At 45.2% G+C, this 19,077-nt stretch overlaps 1 protein-coding gene across 1 annotated transcript; it reads right to left on the bottom strand.

Annotated features, from left to right (window-relative positions):
* Window positions 1-14,552: 14,552 nt before the first annotated feature.
* On the bottom strand, window positions 14,553-15,606 carry LOC113781917 (ribosomal protein S7, mitochondrial). The gene has a single exon (XM_027327785.1). It carries the CDS (start codon window positions 15,313-15,315, stop codon window positions 14,869-14,871), a length of 447 nt encoding a protein of 148 aa, XP_027183586.1. The 5' UTR covers window positions 15,316-15,606; the 3' UTR covers window positions 14,553-14,868.
* Window positions 15,607-19,077: the final 3,471 nt, after the last annotated feature.

Genomic DNA, 19,077 nt, shown 5'->3' on the forward strand with positions numbered 1-19,077 from the left:
TGGGCTTATCATAATCGAATCAAAGAAAGAAGCCGCGTCTGGCCCCGTGCCTTATCTAAATCTATCTCTTCGGGGCTTTGTCCCCTTCTTCTATGGCTTCGATAGACTCTTTCTAGTTCGTGCTAAGCTAAAAGAGAGAATCTCTCACCTTGTTAGCAGCAGCTTATGAAACAAAATCAGAGTTCCCGGCAACCGACTCTACTTAATCAACTGCTACCACTTCCTTTGCAGAAATCACTAGATCTTCCTTCTCAATGCCCGGCCATCCATCCCTTTCTTTTCTACCTTCTCTTATTCCATTGATAGAAAAAAGTCCTGCAGGAGTGATCTATTATACGATGATAGCACCAATGATAGAAGCAGGGGCTAGGTATTATTACAATAATAATCATTATACGGCGAGACTTTTCGAACAGATCTTCATTCCAGGATAATCACTACTCGACGAGTTAAGCGAGACAAGGCCAATTGAAAGGGCCCTAGGAGTCCCGGGAAGATAGAGGCAAGACAAGCCAATCCGCTATTCTACCTTTGCGCAGACTGATCACTCGCGGCACACATTCTATATGATCGATGATTCCAATGCGCTTCGATTTCATTTCTTCGCTTTCTCTTTCTACGAAAGCCCTACTTTCATAACATCTGACGCTATATATGCTAACATCATTTCATTATAATACAATATATAATTGGCACTAGACTGAAAGTCAAAGAGAGAGTACTATAGGAAGCGTTACGTTCAGATGCCCTTCATCCTACCCGAAGGCGCGTAGCGGAAAACGAAGAAGACTAAGCCAAAGTGTCGGGGAAGGTGGGCGTGCAAGGCGTTATCGATGATTACTTTCAGCTAGTCACAAAAGTGCAGTGTAGCTCTTCATGCGGCCAAAGAGTTTAGCTTCTGCCTTATTATACGATGATAGTGGCTAGCTTCTTTGGCATCTTCGGGTGCCTACTTCCAGCAGATCTGTGGGCATTCAAAGTCGAGTTTCGGGGCTTCGTTCTTCCAGTTCTGCAAGCTTTCTGGATATCCCTTCGTTAGCCTTTTTTAATTCAGCTACCAGTGAATCCTGTTGTTTGAGGAATGAAGCATCTTTGGCTTGTAAGTACCGAATTTCAACTGCTAGCTGCTCTCTTTCTAGCCAAGTGAGTGGATTAATCGCGTGATACTAATCTTAGCATACCAAGGGGCTGACCTTACCGCATTTCCAATCCACAAGCAAAGCAAAGCATTGAATGAACACAGAAAAGAGTGGGAATATGCTCCATTATAGAGGGGTTCCCCACCTCTGAAGCTTTCAACTCATCATATGGCTATGCTTATGCGCGAGAACTTGTGTACATACAATCATGAAAGAGCATTTCGAGATGGAAGCAAATACTTAGAATTCAATCACAGACTCAGTAACCGGGGAAGCTCTCAAGGTAGCCTAACTCTTCTTTCGCACCGTTTTCACAGCCCAAGAGAGAGCGAAGCGAGGCCTATCATCTAAAGTAGGACTTTCATGCTAATTTGAATATGTAGTTGACAAGGCCTCTGTCTAAGCAGGAAAATAAGGAGTTTCCCATCTTTATTTAAATAGTTTCGAAGTACGAACATTTGTTTAATCCGCGGGCAAGGATCGATGTAATTGAGCGGATGAAGGTCAATCTAGCTTTCTTCATGTTCGCCTCCGTGGTTGGTCTCCACGCGTTTTCTTAGCCAGGTTACATACTCAGGAGCTGGGGTGAAGTCATCGGTCAGTTGCAAACGAAACGGTCTATCCCCCGCTGCCTGCGATACTTCCACTCTTTCTCCACGTAGTCTATGAGACGCTTGTTGAGCTCTTATCCACCTTTCTCTTTCAAGCTTCGGAATAGCTTGCTCATAGTGGAATTGCCTCAGAACTCGAGCCTACAAAGGTAGTGCGGCGAAGTCAAATAAGTATGAGAGAAAAGTGACCAAGAACATAAGGACCAGATGGTCTCAACCACGGGCATACCCATTGGATAGGGGATAGGATCCGCCGTTCTAGGTCCGAACCAGACGCACCCACCATTCAGCCTCATCATCATAAGCTCGGATAACGCTCCATGTACATCCTTGGGAGATATGTTTTTAGCGGAAGCTGCTTTCCCCGGATGCGGAATTGAAAGAACCATGCCTTTTTTCTTAGAAAAGCCTCCTCATCAACTCTCTGTCTTTCGAACCCACCTCACCGAGCTTAACGCCCTGTGGACTTTTTTACGAAGGCCTAACTTGACAGGCCCGTTCGGCGCGATTTCATTCCAAAGCTCTCTAGCCCTATTAGTAAGACCCTTGTTGTCCCCTGAACGAAGGATCGACCGTAGCCAATGCGTGAGTCAGTAGTCATTTTTCCTTAGTGCGACCCGTTGCGAGTAGATTCCCTCTGTTCTCCCCAAAACTAAACTCTTCTAAAAAAATTTACATTTAAGTAAGTAGTTAAAGCACCGGTCGAATGGGAGACCTTCAAAGCTTTAGAAAGGCTTTTGACCGGCTGCTAAAAAAAATTTCTTTCTCGATGATTATTGAGTTGATTGGATCATCCGTGCTCATCTTTCAACAAAGAAGAAAAAAAGGGAACAGAGGAGATACAGTTTAATTAGGAGGTGGTGAACAAAAAAGGAATGAAAAGAACAGATGAATTAGCATAAAAGCAGCAAAGCACTTAAACAACAAGAAAAACAAGCACGGAAAGCAATGATTGAACTTTACACGAAAGTAGCAGCACCTTAAATGTTTATAGCTCGTTCCTCTTCCCAAGAGAAGATTAACTAGGCTTAAAAGAACTTTTAAAGCAAATGAAAGAGCTTTCCGTAAAGAACTCCCAAGTCTATCTTCCCAAATATGTTATATTGCTTTTTCTGTCGGATGTTTCAAAGGAAAGAGATCCAGATTTTCAATCGGAGGAGAGAAAGCTGCAGAGAATCTTGCACCTCATCGGCACCAGACTCTTTCCAAACCTAAATACCAATCTTCTACTTCTCCTCCCTTTGAGAAAGATGCTGGGCGAAAAAGTCAATTCGTGGTAACCCGGTTGTTCATTCGCGGGTTTCGATTGGATAGCATATTGACCCCTATCTTAGACCTCTGGGCTGGGTGCTTCCTTCCAATGAACTCCACGTAGAAGAATATCGGTGACGACCTCTAGCTTGCACTTTTGCTGCCTTCTCAAGCATTGGATTCCTTTTCCCCGTCCAGGCACCCCATCAAGCATCTATATGTCATGGGTAACCCCTTATATCATATCGCACCTCTTCTTCTTCGATCGGAACCCATCCCCAACCTCTTCCCCAGCATTCTAGAAAGAAAGATGGTTTGATTCACTTGCATCTAAAGATCATGGCGAGGTATTTTATTACTCGAGTGTTATGGAACCCCTATAACGCTAGTGAAGGAGTCTATCTATCTCTCAAGGGGAGGTTGGTTTAGCTCAGACATACATCTATCTGCTTTCTTTCTCCGGGTTTCTCAGGGGGAGGGATGCGGGCAAATCTTGAATTCATTTCCGGGAACGGGTGAGAAAGCGAATCCATTCATCTGCTTTACTTTAAGTGAATTATAGCAACCCGAAAACGGTCGAGTCGGAACCCTCTGCGCCTATAGTCTTCCCTTTATTGAAGTCGGATCAAGTGATAGAAGAAGCCTGGCCTCTTCGCAACAACTCGTGGGGGAAAGGGAATGGGCGACCGAGGGTGAAACGAACGAAAGGAGGTGGAATTTCATTTTTTATGAGGGTCGATCGAATGAAGGTTTTATTGCTTCTCTGGTGGGGCATTTCTCAAGGCCGGGAACGAATCAATATAAGTCGTTGGGAAGTATAAAGCCCGGCTATCTACTAAGAGCTACTAGGAGCTAATTGGTAATGCTCTAAACCGTAGAATCACTTCAAAGCAGTCGAACGTTCTGGAGATGGATTCAAACAAAAGTCCTCCCCAATAAAGAAATCCGTTATGAATAGAAGTCGAGTGGTCATTATGGAGCAACAAGTGGTTTATATATAGCGAACCAGGGGCTTTTCTTCCTTCTACCTTCGATTCAGTGGGAGTGTCCTCCCATTCATACTAAGTCAGTGTGACTATCATTTCCGTTCAATAGATGATGGAATTCAATTCCACTTACGACATTCCAACCCTTGGTTGGCTTGCGTTAAGCCTTTTGATTAGGACTAGGACAGATGTTTGCCTTTTGAGGTCTTTGTCTTACTTTTCGAAAAACCTAGCTATAGGTCCAGGTGATAAAGCTTACCCAGCCTGCTTTGTTTAAATGTATGCCTATGCCCGTCCCTTAATCGAGTTAGAGTTCTTCGCCCAACAATTGTTAGCGCTTTATCATAGAAGATGTATCCTTGAAAGTTCCCTTTGCCGCGGAGTAGAGCAATTGGTTAGCTCGTAAGGCTAAAAACCTTAAGGAACTAAGTGAAAATCCTGTCTCCAAAACAAAAACAATAAGGGTGTCTTCTCTAGTCGCCGGTCGGCTTGCTCGTATTGGTTCCGTTTAGGCCTTCATCTTGGTAATGTAGGAAGTAACCGCTTCTAAAAGATTGTTCTATCGTTGGCTCGAGTTGTTGGGTGAATAGCCGGTGTTGCTATTAAATCATCTGGTTGAAGGCAAAATGCCACAGTTGTCATACCTGCTTTTGTCGGCGTAACTGTTGAAGCAACATCTGAATCCGCAGTGGAAGATGTAGAAGTCAGGAACAGAACTCGAACCATCTGGATTAGCCGCTTTCCTGGTTAACTAGGTAATCAGTCGAAACTCGAAACAAATCATATAACCGCGCCGAGGTCAATCAAGAGATCCCGCTAGCCAATTCCCCCGGAGAGATCTGTCCATCATCGACTTGATTCCTGAGGATAAGGAAATGGACCGATTGAACCAGCAAACAAGGTCAAATCTGCCCAAGTAGGAAACCTTTGCATGTCGGTACCAAAAAGCGATGCGCGTTGATCAGACTGCGTCGTTCTCCGGAAAGGTCCTTCTTTTCTTGATTTCACCACGAGAAAGCTACTAGCAGACGAGGGGAAGAGCAGCTCCCAAGGAGGGTCAGCAGAGCAAGGCAAGCAGCAAAGGCACTACGCTCTTGGTGCTTTAGTAGACGGTCTTGTTTTTATATCCCTTCGACACTATTTGATAGAAGACAGTTGTCGAATCAGCTCTGAGGGAAGGATCGTAGAATCTAAATATCCCTTTACGCGAAAAAGATCATAAGAGGAGTCCGATGGTAGCGTAGTTCGGATGAAAGGTATGTTAAAAACAAAGGAGTGAAGTGAACCGAGAAGATAGAGTAAGAGTTTTTGCATTGGATCTGTCCCCTATCAAAGAAGTACCGCTTTCTCAGACTTAGGAAAGGAAGACCAGTAGCTGGAAAGATTGATAGCAAGGAAGTTCAATATCTCCGATCCTCATGAACTTGTATTTGACTGCCATTGATCGACGACTGGTCGAAGATGAAGCACTCTGCTATGCTCGATTCGCGGACGATCTTGTGCTCGGTTTCACGAGTAAGGATTCCATTCCTACCGTGCCGAAGGCTTAACCAAAATAAAATCTTCTTCCGGACCCCAGGAGCTAATTCGATAGCAGTTGCATCGAAGCACTCTTAACACGAACGAATGGCAGATTACCCAAAGAATATCCTCGAGTTCTTAAGTCGCACGGTTTAACAGCTCTTTCTTAACGCCCGGCTTAGCATCTTAATTGACTTCCTCTTTTCTCTCTCCTTCTCCCTCCGGAGGGTAAACGCTATTTGCAGCTTCGCCTATCCCCTATTTATTTCACTCCTTTCTCCTTCCACGGTTCGCCTCTATAGGATGCAATAATACATTTTACTGTCCTTCTTTCTCTTAAAGAATCGCCTCTTCTCCTGCCGCTGCTAAGGTTACATATCTCACTCCTAAAAGAAAGAGGAAGGAAAGGCGCCTTAAGAGTTTATTAGGAGTTCTTTTTCTTAACAAGATGTAAGTTAATAGAAGAGTTTCATACCTTCTTTACACGGCTGTCTTTGCCTAATTCGCTTGAAGGCAGAATAAGAAGGGAGAGGGGACTTGGTTAGCAATCACCCTATATGATATGAAATGCGGTTGGAGTCACCGGCTAATCCTAGCTTTCATCTCTCTCCCCTTCCCTCACGCCTTAAACCCTAGGTCTAGTATTATGGCTGCCGGCGCCAACAACTCGCCACCCAGGCCAATGATTTCCGGCACCCCTGGGACTCCTTCCTCCTCAAACTCTCCGATGATGTTTCGCCAGTCGGCTCGCTCTCTCATCCTGCCCTGACTTCTTCTAAGTCGGTTCATAGGCATGCAAACCCTAACCCTAGTTTGACATCTACACATACTCGGGGACTACTGCTGCGCCACAACATTCTTCATCTAATTCTTTCATTGATAAACAAATCTCTTTTTTCTGGTAACTCCAATTCTAATTCGCCGCTTGATCACGATCCCGGTGAAAAAGGGGATTCTTTCGCCATTACAGTGGACGAGGAATTATATCAACGACGGGTTAATGAATGCTCATCCTCGCTGATTGCACGTTTATTGCTGGCCAAAGGGGGGATAAGCCATGGAAGATTGGTGATCTTAAATCTCGCTTACAGGCCCTGTGGTCGCCTCAATACCCATGGAAGCTCATACCCCTGGGTCAAGGTTTTTTTCAACATCCAGTTTGATTCCTCTGCCGATAGGTACAAAATGGCTGCTCGTGGAATCTTGAATATCAAGCCTGGTGTTCTTCGACTTCAGCAGTGGCCATACAAAATTCGTACTTCTGTCGCTGGGTTAGGATTGTTGAGTTGGGATTGGCATCCATCGATTATACTTGGGATTGCCAAGGCTGCCGGCAACCCCGTTAGAATTGATGAGCGCGGGTGACTATGGAAATTATGTTCGAGTGCTTGTGGAGGTTGATTTCTCGCTTCCAAAGCCCTAAGAAAGAGGTCCCATACTATCCTGTCCTGAACTAGAGCGCGAACTCGAACTACTGGCTTTCCTTTAGCTATAGGGACAGTTTCACCGACCTAACAGCCAATAAACTACGGCTGGAATCATGTTATCCGATTTCTTTCCACCTCCTTATAGGCACCTCTAGAAAGCTTTGGAACGGCAGTTTCACTTACGGGACCATTGGACCTTCTTCAAACTGGCCTTTGAACTTTAGCAAATAGTCCAATTAGATAAAACGGAGAGAGCTCCTTGGGAGGCTCTTCGCTAATCTAGGGCTTAACTTTCCGATTTAGCTATTTCACTTTCCTGCTTTGGTTCAAAACTAGCTAGGCATCTTCCTCAGTCTTGTTAACCGATTCACTTTCACTCACCGTCTCCTTACCACGCTAGCTTTGAATAGCCAGGCATTTTCATTGGAATGGTAGACTGAAGACCAAACCTTCATTACATTACAATGGGGAAAGGGCCCCCTTTTTAAGGATCTTCTGCAGAACAAGATCCGATCTCTATTCTAGATTAGAATCGGATCCTTTCACGCCATAGCACTCTTTTCAACTCGGGGCCGATACGCCAGGGTGTGTGTAGAGATCGACCTAACAAAGCCGCTGGTAACTATGATCCATCTACTGGGATAGGCTCAAGCAGTGGAGTACGAGGGACTTCACCAGATTTGCTTCGAATGTGGCCAATATGGGCATCGGGCTGAGACGTGCATGCGAAACCCTAATAATGCAAACCCTAGCAAGGAGGGGTCTGTAAACACAGGGGAAACTACGGCTGCAAAACCGGTGGAGGAGGATCACTCGTCTGGGGGTTTTAGGCCATGGATGTTGCCCAGCTATGCTCGGCGGAGAGGAGCGGTGTCACGTGCTCCGGCACAGAGGAACCGGCGGCCGGAAGGCAACAATCGCCGGGATGATACTGCTGGTCCTTCTAATGGGATCCAAAATAGGGAAGTGGATAACCGGATGGAGGATGTCCAGCCGCAAACTCAGGACAGAATCTTTGGGAATAAGTCAACCGTTAATGGAGCTGGAAATCGGAATAATGACGGCGTCAATCTTGGCGGGATTAGCACAAGTTCGAGATTTGCGGTGTTGGATCAATTGGAGGGAGCAGAGATGGAGGAGGCGGATGACGTTCAGAGCCTCAAGGATAGGATACAGGGAGTCTCTACCCCTACATTTTCAAACCCAGCCCATGAAAGGGTGGACTCTAACCGCTCCCGAAAAAAAGGCTGTGGCTAAGCCAAAACAGCCCAATTGGAAACCCAAACCAGCAAAAGCTCAAGGCCAGACAGCCAGTTCCTCTAAGGCTGTGGAAGAAGGGCCGGTACAGACTAGGCCTAATGCTCCTCCCAGCTCATCTGAGGATGGCCTTTTTCCAGTACACGTCCAGCAGCTTGATGATCGTGGGAGAACTGATACGAGACCAACGAGCAAACCTTCAATCCAAATTCTCCGGCGGGCATCATCAACTGATAAGAAAGAGGTGAGGGAACACCCTCCTGATCATGGCTCAAGTCGGGATGCACAGAGCGAATCTCAGTGATGAACTGCTTGACTTCCCTTGCACCGGTTGTTACTATCCTTGGTGTAACCCTGAACTAGCTCGTCGAAACACAGGCTCTATTCGCCTTAGTTGGGCCCCTTGGGCCTTTCCTTTTTATTATACTAGGCGCGTCTAACCTTTATTCATCCCTGGCTCTGATCCTCTAAGCTTCTTCACAGATCCGGCATCCTCCTTACTTACTGGCTTCGTCTATTCCACTCGTACTGTTTACTGCTAACTCCATTCCTCTACGGAAAAAACCCTTCTTCGGTTAGTTTGGGCTTTCTCTTTCGTTCGCTTTCGCTTCCTCACTTGCTATCGAGTGAAGCGGTGCTGGGATAGGATTTTAGAGCAACCTGGGTGAAGCATAGATGGCCAGTTTCCTTTAATCACGAAGTCGCACCTGAACTCGAAGCGCTAGCCCGGTTAAAGAGAAAAGCCTGCCCGTTACCCAGAGGTTGATGGATTTTCGCCTATCTTTTCTTTGGTATATGGCTGAAGCTGTTGTAGCTTTAGTAAAGGCTGGTCGGGAGTCTTTGAATCATATCAATTTCTTTCTTTATGATCCTGGGAATCTTTCCTAAGGCCTGGCTTTGAGCCTTCCTTTAATGTGGCACTTAACCCTGGCTTCGCTCCTCTCCTTTCAGTCGAGCTATTTCATTCCTCTTTCCTTCCCTGGGCTTCGTACTCGGCCTTTGGGAGATGCGATTGGATGCTGGCATGACGACTAGGTGAAAGGCTTCTGGGTCAAGTTGAATATCTGTAGGGGCTTTCTCACCTTTATTTGGTGATTCCCCGAGCCAACCAATGTTTGGATTCCCGGATCAATGAAGGACGAGATGGCGTGTGTGATCCATTAGTAGTAGTCCCTCCATACCTTCCCAACTATTAGTGAGATAGTCACTCCGCTTCCCAAGTCAAACCATCTGGTTCTGGTACTCTCTTTCCCGCTAGTGCTACTGTCAAGTCTTATCTTCATCCAGTCAATAGACCCTTTTGAGTCTCTTTTCTTTCTTGCTTGGAAAAGGATTGAATAGCCTCTTGGAATGGGCAGCAGTCACTCTACCTCTGGAAGTGTGAAAAGGAACTACGGCATAACTGCCAAAGGGGGAAGGCTTTGGACAAAGATGAAGAGAATCAATTAGACTATGAAAGTGTTGGCCGTGGGGATTCTTTCTCTTATTCCATCCATGGGGAACGGAGCCCACTGTGAAAGATATCAGAAATGGCTAGAAGATGTGTCAATGAACTGAAAAGTCTTTCAAGATGTGGAGAGAGATGACCTTTGACTATTGGTGTGAGGGACCCAGAGACTTCGCGACTTTAGAAAACGAATTCCCTGACGCTTGTCAAGGCGGTGGCTTTGCCCGCGTGAAGAAAAGGGTAGACTAAACCATAGGGGATTCCCTTCTAACTGGGCATCCTGCTTTGAGTGTGAGGAACTGGAGCGGGTCGGGTCTGTTAGGTTCTTAGTAGCAATCGTCGACCTTTTCTTCTTTTACTTCACATAGCTTTTCGTCAACAGTCGCTGTCCCTTCGGGTGCGCTTGACTTATCGCTGCAATCGGAAGGGTTCCCAACCCTTCCTTCTTTCGCTTGTTCAGTCGGAAGCCTTACCTAAGACTTCCTTCCTGAGGAAGACAAGAAAAAGACTCATGTTTGTATTAACAGGTTCAGACAGTCAAGGCATATGATTTACAGGCCTCCCAGGCCTTCCTAGCAGCCACCTTACACCACGAGAGCCTGGAAAGCTCGATAAAGGCTTTCTCTTAAAGCTAAAATCGAGGCGATGTTCGCAGATGTTGACACTAGGTTCGAATCAAGGTTTGGAGGTGAAAGACGTTAATGCTAAACCTATTCCCCCGCAGAGTGAGTCTCCCTTCTTAATAGGGGTTTACTTCGGAAAGTATGTTCCCAGCTGAAGGCAGTTAACACAGGGGTTTGGGGTGGCTACAACTGTAGTTTAGAAACTTGGGTACGAGACAAAAGTTGGGTATCGACAAGAGAAGTTCTGAATCCAACGCTTTGGACTAAGACTTTGAGGCAAGGGGCGAAAATGCTAGACTGAAAGAAGTAGTTCCGAGAGAATCAAGGAAAGCTTCTTCAACAAGTCCCTCATCCGCGCAGAGGAAAGGGAAACTTAACTTAGATCGAATACCGGGATCGGAAAGTCTTTAAAGCAACCGGAAAAGCAACTTCCCGTCAAGGGAAGGGCTTACAGCAATACTAAACCACTCGACTGACAGGGATGGGATAGGTGCAAAAGCTATTCGACTTAGCCGGAAAGCTTGGCTCAAAGAAAATAGGAAAGCCGCTTTCTTAGTTTCCAGAGTTGGTTCAGGAAAGTCAAATCTCTAACTTCGAGTTGAAAACGGATTCTCTGGTTTCGTTTGATGCGTTTGCGTTGTTCTCTTACTTATTTCAATGTGAACTAGAAAGAAACTAAGGTAAGAATGCCCTACTAGCAACTCTAGGAATCCTTCCCTGGATTGACTGGCGGGAATAGAAAGCGTAGTCTGCTTACTCATCTTAGGCTTCTGACTTTCAGGAATGAGTGAAAGAAAGACGAATAAGTCGGGCGAGAGGTATGAAATTGCTCGACTGAAAGTAGAGGAGCGGTAGGTAACTTAGCCCCCGGCGCTTGAGAGGAAAAAAAAGTGAGTGAACCTTGGGTAAGGATAAGAAGGTACATCCGGGCACATGTAAACCCCCCGAGGTCTGGTTGGTTGTGTATCACCTGATTTGGTCAATAACACATGCCAGCATCCAAGTGAGTTTGAGAGCATTCTCCCGGTGAGCGAGAGAGAAAAACCCTAGTTGTTGGGTACGAGCTATGAGCGGGTAGACGGGTTCCATGATGGGAATGGCTTTCTAGTTCGGGTTAGAAAGATGTAAGATCCTTCCGCCTGAAAAACCTTAGATTCTTCTCTTGAGGAGGAGATGGGATATCAGATTCCACTGTCAAGCTTTTCTTTCGGATCAAGCAAGCTTTATAATTAATAACCATTATAACCATATAGGTAAGTTTCTTGCTCGAGTTGCCTGTGTTAATACGCAAAAGATAAGGTATTAATAAAGCAAGCAACCACAATAAAAATGCCTTTTCAAAGCGAAAATGAAGTATCAACGGTGTAAAGCCAAGCCGATGATTAGCCTGGAGCTTCGGCTAAGACTTAGTAGGGATGGGAGCTTGTGCCTAGATCCCTGATAGCACGGGATCTTATGGCATTTAGTAATTCCCCTCTATTTAGAACTCAAATTTAGGTGATTTTTTCCTGATGCCTGATAACCTGAGGTAGGAGTGGCAAGAGTTGACTTCCTATAAAGGGTAACAACCAGGGATGTCTAGAGAACTTCTCCTCGATTAGCTACAGAAAGAGCTAGAGAGTCCTTTCGTTCTGTCCGGTCTGAGACCGGGTACCGCGTAAGACGGTATCCTAGTGAGCGGAGCAGTCTTAAGAGCTAATCCGCGTTGGTAATAAGTTTCTAATTTCCTTCTGGCTGAAGGTAAAGTTGCATTTGAGTTACTAAAGTACTGTAGTCAGGTAATCGTACTACACTGCCTTAAAATAGCCTTATATCGATAGATAGAGTGAATGCTAGACTCCCCTATGTCATTGGCTTTAAAGCTCGGCATATAAATGGTCAAAGAATTGATAACTCGAGAAAGACACTAAAAAAGATATTCCTTCTCAAGTGCGAGAACTTCTATTAGGCTTAAAGGCACAAAAGATAGGATCAAATCCGAAACAGCAAGAGAGATTGTACTGATAGTGCTCGCTTCGGATACGTCTATCAATCTTCTCCAGCCAATGACATATAGAAATGGACTGAAAGAAAGCTCGCTCATAACAGAACTCCTCCCCGTAAGTGACAGATCTATCACTGTCGGTCACGTGAGCAACAGACCTGCTAGAGATAGAAGGGCACCACTTCTTATTTTACGGAAAAAGGAGCTTTCCTATTATCTATTGAATAATAAGCTAATAACATCTATTCATTTAATGAAAATCCTGCGCTTGCAAAGGCAGAGACCGTCATTCTATTCCCTTCGACATAGGCCATGAAAAGGAAATTAGATTAGTGTCATTTCCCGCAGCAGTAGTGGATCAAAGAAGGTGTAGTCGGAATAGTCCGATGTCTGAGATAAAGTATAGGCTGTTATATCGCCCTTTTTACCTTAAAGGTCGATCTACCGCTACTTCTGAGCGACTAGGTGCCTACATAGCCCAGGTTCCATCTTTTCGAGGGAGTGGGCATCAGACCTCATGTAGTTCTCGGTCCTTTTTATACAGTTCCTGACAGGTGCTTTTGTGGCTCTTCACTCCAGCCCTGAAGTATTCTGTGAGCCCCATTTGTTTAACATGGGCCCTCCCCCTCCCTCCGGACCGACAAGACCCCAGACCTAACGAGAGATCTCTCTCCCTCTCTTTTTGGGCACAGGTTCCCTTTTTGTTTTCGTTTCCATTGCCCTTAGCCTGTCGGTCGGCCCGGGCGCCCATGAGGTGTGGTCTGCTTTCATAATCAGCAGCGGTCTACCCGCTTTCCTTTCGGTCAGCTGCCCCTTAACCGCGTCAGAGGTCTTTCTCAATGAAATACCAAGATAGAAGGAAGAATCGGAACAGACCAACCTTTCAGTTCCCTCTAGGACCACGAAACGGTGCATCTATATGGAATGAGTCCCGCAATCTAATAAGGTTTTTATAGAAACAGGAGCTAGCGGGATTTTCTCCAAATAAAGACCCCAATTTCGCTTCTAAAACAGGAATTCTATACTCCCCGCCCTGGGGAGGTTGTATGAAGTCCCGGATTAGCCTGTTTCGATGGGTATTCCAGAACGGGCTGTGGTCTAATTCGATCATTCTGTCAAGAATTTCGTTCTTCAGACTGACAATTCGGTCGATTTCCCAATCGTCAACTGTGGAATTCCTATTCCCTAGGCGGTATGAGGTGTGGTCCGGGTTCAAAATCAAATCCAAAAAAGCAATCCAGTAAAGGGCACCTGCCTAAACTCTTCCAATAATCAGCAGCGGTCTACCTGCTTTCCTTTCGGTCAGCTGCCCCTCAACCGTTAAAATATGCAAAAAAAAACCAATTAAGTAAATCCAAGAATTTGTTTCATATAGATAGAGTCGGCGCCCCGTTTTTTGAGATCTTGCTCAACTTGAGTCAGGAATTTGATTTCTCGGGTGTCTCTTTCTTTTGTGCTCCATTCGGGGTGGGCGTCAAGCTCGTCTCGCTTCTCGTCAAAGAAGTCGAGAAAGGCTTCTCTAGGATTGTAGGGGGCATTTTCCCCCAAGACAGGATTTTCAGAAAGGACTAGCTGAAAAAGAGAATAACAAGAGTGTTTCCGCTCCCGGATTTGGAGATCCCTATTCTCGAACTCGAGTAATTGGTTATACTCTCTCTGAGAGGGAGCTTGATCCAGGGCGGTTTTAATATCGTTCCAATATTCTCTCTTTTCTTTATCTAGTAGAAAAATGCTTTCTTCATTTTCGAGTCTTACAATTCGATTCCTTAGTGAAGATTCCAAGCTAGCATTTGGGACAAAAGATCTTTGGTGCGAAGGGCCCGCTTCGTCGGCCGCCACCCTTGTTGGATTCACCGAGGTGCCTTCTTCGGAAAATGGTTCTAACAAGACGCGCATCTCGAAGGAATCCTCCGTCCACGAGGACGAGCTTGATGTCTCAGAATGAACAAGAATCTCCTTTCCGGAAACACCTAAAATTACAAAGGGTAGCGCCCAATTGACATAAGCACCTAAATGAGCCACTAAGAAGATGCGTAGATAATAGATATATATATATATTATTAGAAAAAGAAAGAATCGAAATAGTGGTATAATCCACCTTTTCTTTTGTTTGATATAAAAAATACGAAAGAGCAAACCGAAACAAAAAAGCAAAATTCCGAAAAAGAAAATGAATGATGATGGACCCCACTCTCATATCTCAATATTTCTTTCTCAGCCAACTCCCCTGTTTCCATCTTGATTTCCGAACTTCAAAATCTTTTATGCCCGGCCATACCAACACGGGAAACCTAGCTTTTTCCCCTTTGAAGTGCATTTATCAGATCAGCTCCCCGAGTCACTAGAAAGAGGGTGAAAGGCCCACTACTTCTTCATTCATGGCCTATTTTTGGATTGATCCCCCTTTCGTATTCATTCGACCTGAGGCAAAAGAGAAGTCATACAAAGAAAGGTTCTTTCATGCAATGCATAACGGGCGGGCCTCCTATGGATTCCTCCAACTCAATGAATGAAGGGAGGAGTATGAGGAATTGTAAATTCTATATGAAGATTCAAACAAAAAAGAAAGAGGAACCATATCTTACTGACTGAATGAGGAAGAGCTTTTTATGTGGTCTTACTTTACCACCATCTGAAATGCGCGAAACTTCGATTGGTGGAAGCCAGTCCATGAAGATTCTCCCTTTTCTTACGTGCAATTCCCCTCTTTCGGTAAGCATCCAGTATCTCAGCAAATGAAGATTTCTCTAAGCTTATCCTGTAGCTTATACGTCGTTTGAAAGCTGCTTCAAGGATCCAACGAATAGCTAAGGTTTGTTGACGATCCCTGGCTACAATCCCAGGGACATCATAAATAGTACCTGCTATTCTTACTTTTTCCACTTCGCATATGGGCTTTATATTCTCTAGGGCGTTAACCATAAGTTTGATTACATCGCGTTCAGTTCGAGCTGGGCGATGAAAAGTTTGATAAACAATAGCACGAATTCTTGTTTTTTTACCTTCTTTCATGCGAAAGTTGACCAACTTCTTGATCAATTGTTTTTGTTCACGATCCAAGCCCCCCATATAGCTTATAATTTCCGAGCAATTGGAAGCCGCTTTCGATGACGAGGCCGAATAATTTATATTACGCAATCCTTACTGTCCATCTTTCTCAGCCAACTCCCCTGTTTCCATCTTTCCTTTGACCAAGGGGTCCTCAAACCAACCTGTCTTCCCCAAAGATGACCTTTGCCTTGGTTATTAAGAAGATGGCGGAGTCCGCCGCAAGAGTTATCCTAAGAACAAAAAGCAGGCTTTCTTACTATATTCCTCTAGCCTCACTCTTCCGTTAGCAGATGACACAGCGTGTGAGGATGCTTTTGAGCCAAAGGACTTCTTCTCTTATGATATTTTGACTTTTTGTTTGATCTTGAACTAATTCAAGACCTTCCTTCTCTGAAAGAGAGTGAAGGGCTCCCCGATGAGGAGGAGCCCAAACGTACATAAGGAAAGGATGAATGTATGTAGCTGGGAGCTGAGTGCTCCCTTGCTGTTGGGGCTTGTATAAGAATCTGACTTATTCAGTCTTAGTGTTAAGCAAATTCAACCTATTAAAGAACCTATAGGGAAGTGAGGGAGTCTCGGGTGGTTTGGTCTCTTAGTAGCAGTTCTTATGGTTCCTGAGGATAGCGGGAGCTGGTGGTTGATGATGGCTCCAGCAGGCGATTCGGGCGAAAAGGGCTTGGCGGAGACGCCGTCCCCTTCTTCTTCTTCGTCTGGGGCCTCCCTTCTCGGCCATGCATCGGACGAGACCAATTCCAACAAGGAGGTTTTTCATTCTGCCAAGTCGGATTTCGACGCGGAAAGGGAGCCGATTCTACCACGGGACATTCGTCTCAATGAATTTGAAGTCAGCGAGTGAAAAGAGAGAATTAAGAATGCTTTTTTCGCAGGGTTTGAACGCGAATTTCCATCCGAAATAGAAAGGGGCTTATACCAAAAACCCAGAGAAGAGGAAGTTTTTACTTTATTTGACAACAATCGGAAGGAGCTGAGACTGAATAATGTGAATTGGATCGAGGAGCATTTGAAGGGCCCTGCGCGCTCGTACCCCGCAAAGCAGAATAAGACTTGTAATGTTGCTCTCCCTCCCTCTTGAATGGAGTTGCCCTATTCTTCCAATTTTCTGAAGGAAGTCCTTCTCTACCTATTCTACCAAGAAGAGATGCCAAATCGTCTTCCCCTTATCTTCTTTCTTCACCTTCCCTTGCTTCGTATTCTTTCTCTCTCATACGATTGAGTTACCTCGGAGAAAAAGCGAAACCTTATCCCAGGAGAAAGCTGAGACAAAGAAAACTTTTGTTTATCATGACCTATCTGAAACAAATTCCTTTCATTTTCTTTGCACTGAGTGAACACCTTCTCTCAAAAACTAAAGTGAGAAACCACTGAAGTAAGCAAAGCTTTGAGGCATGATGATTTGGTTGAAGGAAAGGAAGGAGTCTTAGATAACGAATCTACGCACTTACGGAGTGAAAGATGCCTAGCTTGAGGGGAAATCGAATAGTAATGTCGCATCATTGAATTTTCTTCCATATAAGAAAATGTCTAACCCCTGGGGCAACTCTCTCCCTTTCCTTAGTAAAAGCGAATAGGGCACAGTATTGGGTTCTGTTCCGTTTTCAGTCAGCCTTAGCTAAGAAAGCGAATCTCCTGCTGCTTAGAACCAAGATTCCGCAGTAGATCCCGAACCGGAGTCCTAGTTCAGAGGCACAGTACATGGATCGGAACTCTCAGTCGAATGATTGGATTTCCTGGGGCATGAGGTACGGATATAGAAAGTGTGCAGCGGACTCATTAACCTATTTTGAATTCGACTAGTTCACTTCTAGGGTTCGGTGCTAGGGGCCTGATTCCACTCTGCTTTGAAGCATTCAATTCAGTCATCCAGGTGCAGAACGGGTAATCAAAGTTATCTCCTGCCTTGGTTTGAGTGAATATGCACAGGTCAGTAAGATGAAGGACTGAGCGTAATTCAACTAGGATAACAAGAATACCCATTCAAATAGAGTCTGCACCACACGGGCATCAGTCAAAATATTGTATATAATATAAGGATTTGATTCGTTCTGTCTTTGTTCAAATGCGTCATCTAGTTGATCGATAAACTGTCGGCCCAAAGAGCCTAGCCAGAGGGACTGAGAAAGTCTCCAGCGTAGACCGAAATGGTCTCGCGAAGCCGGTTACCGTTCAGCTAAGATACGAGATGACTAGTGAATAAAGACAGAATTCCCACAGTAGGGGAGAAAAAGTGGATTATCATCCGTTATTAAAACACAAAAGAAATCGATTAAATGGACTGGCCCTGCTTTTAGGGAAACTATATGCTTACCTTCCGTTAGATCTGAGGGCGGCAATGTTGAGAGGGCGAAAGCACACAAAGGAGGCAGGTCAGCCAAAAGGGTATGGAGTCGGAAATCGAACCCTACCTGTGACAGTCTCAATGCTCTTATGGCAGGGCAGTAGCACCGAGATCTCATAGAGGCGGCATTTTACTGCGGCTCTCTATGAAGACATCAGTCGAGTAGCAACCACTTCGGGAACAGGATTTCTCCCCAAAGCGGGCTTTTATTCGTCCGCCAGAACGAACCGACCAAAGCGGTGAGGGCACGGTTCGCCCAACTCACCCAGCGCTTGGAGCAAGGTTCAGAACTTTTTGCAGGTTTTGACCGGAAAGAAATAGCTATTTTACCGAATTCACTCGGGATAACAACCTGCTATACTATAAAGGTAGCAAAGAAAGTGGATCCACCTGAAGCAAGGGCAGGGGCACTACCAGCAGGTAAGACCATTTTACCGATAGAAGGCGGGGATTCGAGTAGGATTCTAATGAAAAAGGCAATAGCCTCGGCTATAAAGCCGGAGCAGCCCAACGCTCCTAATGCCAAGGAGAGGGCTCGACCCCCCAGAGAGAACCCCGCCTTTAAGAGCAAGGCCCAAAAAACGTCACTCGAATCTAATACCAGAGTAACCAAATAAGAGATACCGACTAACAGAAAAATGATCATGAATGAGTAAATAAAGCGGAGCACGCGGGGAGAGAATCGACCTATCATCATACTTCGAATGAAAAAGGAGTAATTCAAAAGATAAATAGGCTATGGCTTTTGCGCTAAGTTACTTACGATCTTTGCATCTTGTGGGTAAGCTAAGGTTCTACCCAGGCACGCAATCCACTTGCCAACTGAGCCAATTCAAACTAAGATCAGTAAGACAGGCTAGTGCCTTGGCTTTAAAGCAAAATGCAGCCATTTCTCTATAATACGATACCCTCAAAGCAAATGAAAGAGATTCAACAAGACCTGGTGAAAGGAGTTGGCAGTAGAGACGGAGTACCACACGATCCCGTTCGTGACCCTTACCCGCACCTTCAACTCGAAGTCAAGCTATTCTCTTGCCCCTCTACTGCATTCCCGAAGTTCACAGTGCCACTCCTGTCTAAGAGCATCTTAGAACCTAAGCTTCTGAGCTTAGTCTCGCTTCCACTCCTCCCCTAACCTACTTCTTAGTTGAGCTTCGTTCTTCGCCCCTTGGAATTCCTACCCTAACTGCCGAGCTAAGTGTCGAACCTCTCCCTCAAGTAACTATCCTATTGCTAACCTCACTCAGCCTTCATAAAGGAAGGGCAACATTGCTAATCCTTTCTTTTTTAGCCCTACTTTTCATAAAGGAACTCAACCTCGGCTTGCCGCTCAGTTGAAAGAGGAAGATACCATGAGACTTATCTGGCCCTAAGTACAAGGAAAGTCAGTCTCTCATCCAGTCCCGGGTCGCGGGATTAAAGCT

This window comes from Coffea eugenioides, chromosome 9 (genome assembly GCF_003713205.1).
Source record: "Coffea eugenioides isolate CCC68of chromosome 9, Ceug_1.0, whole genome shotgun sequence".
Lineage (NCBI taxonomy): Eukaryota > Viridiplantae > Streptophyta > Magnoliopsida > Gentianales > Rubiaceae > Coffea > Coffea eugenioides.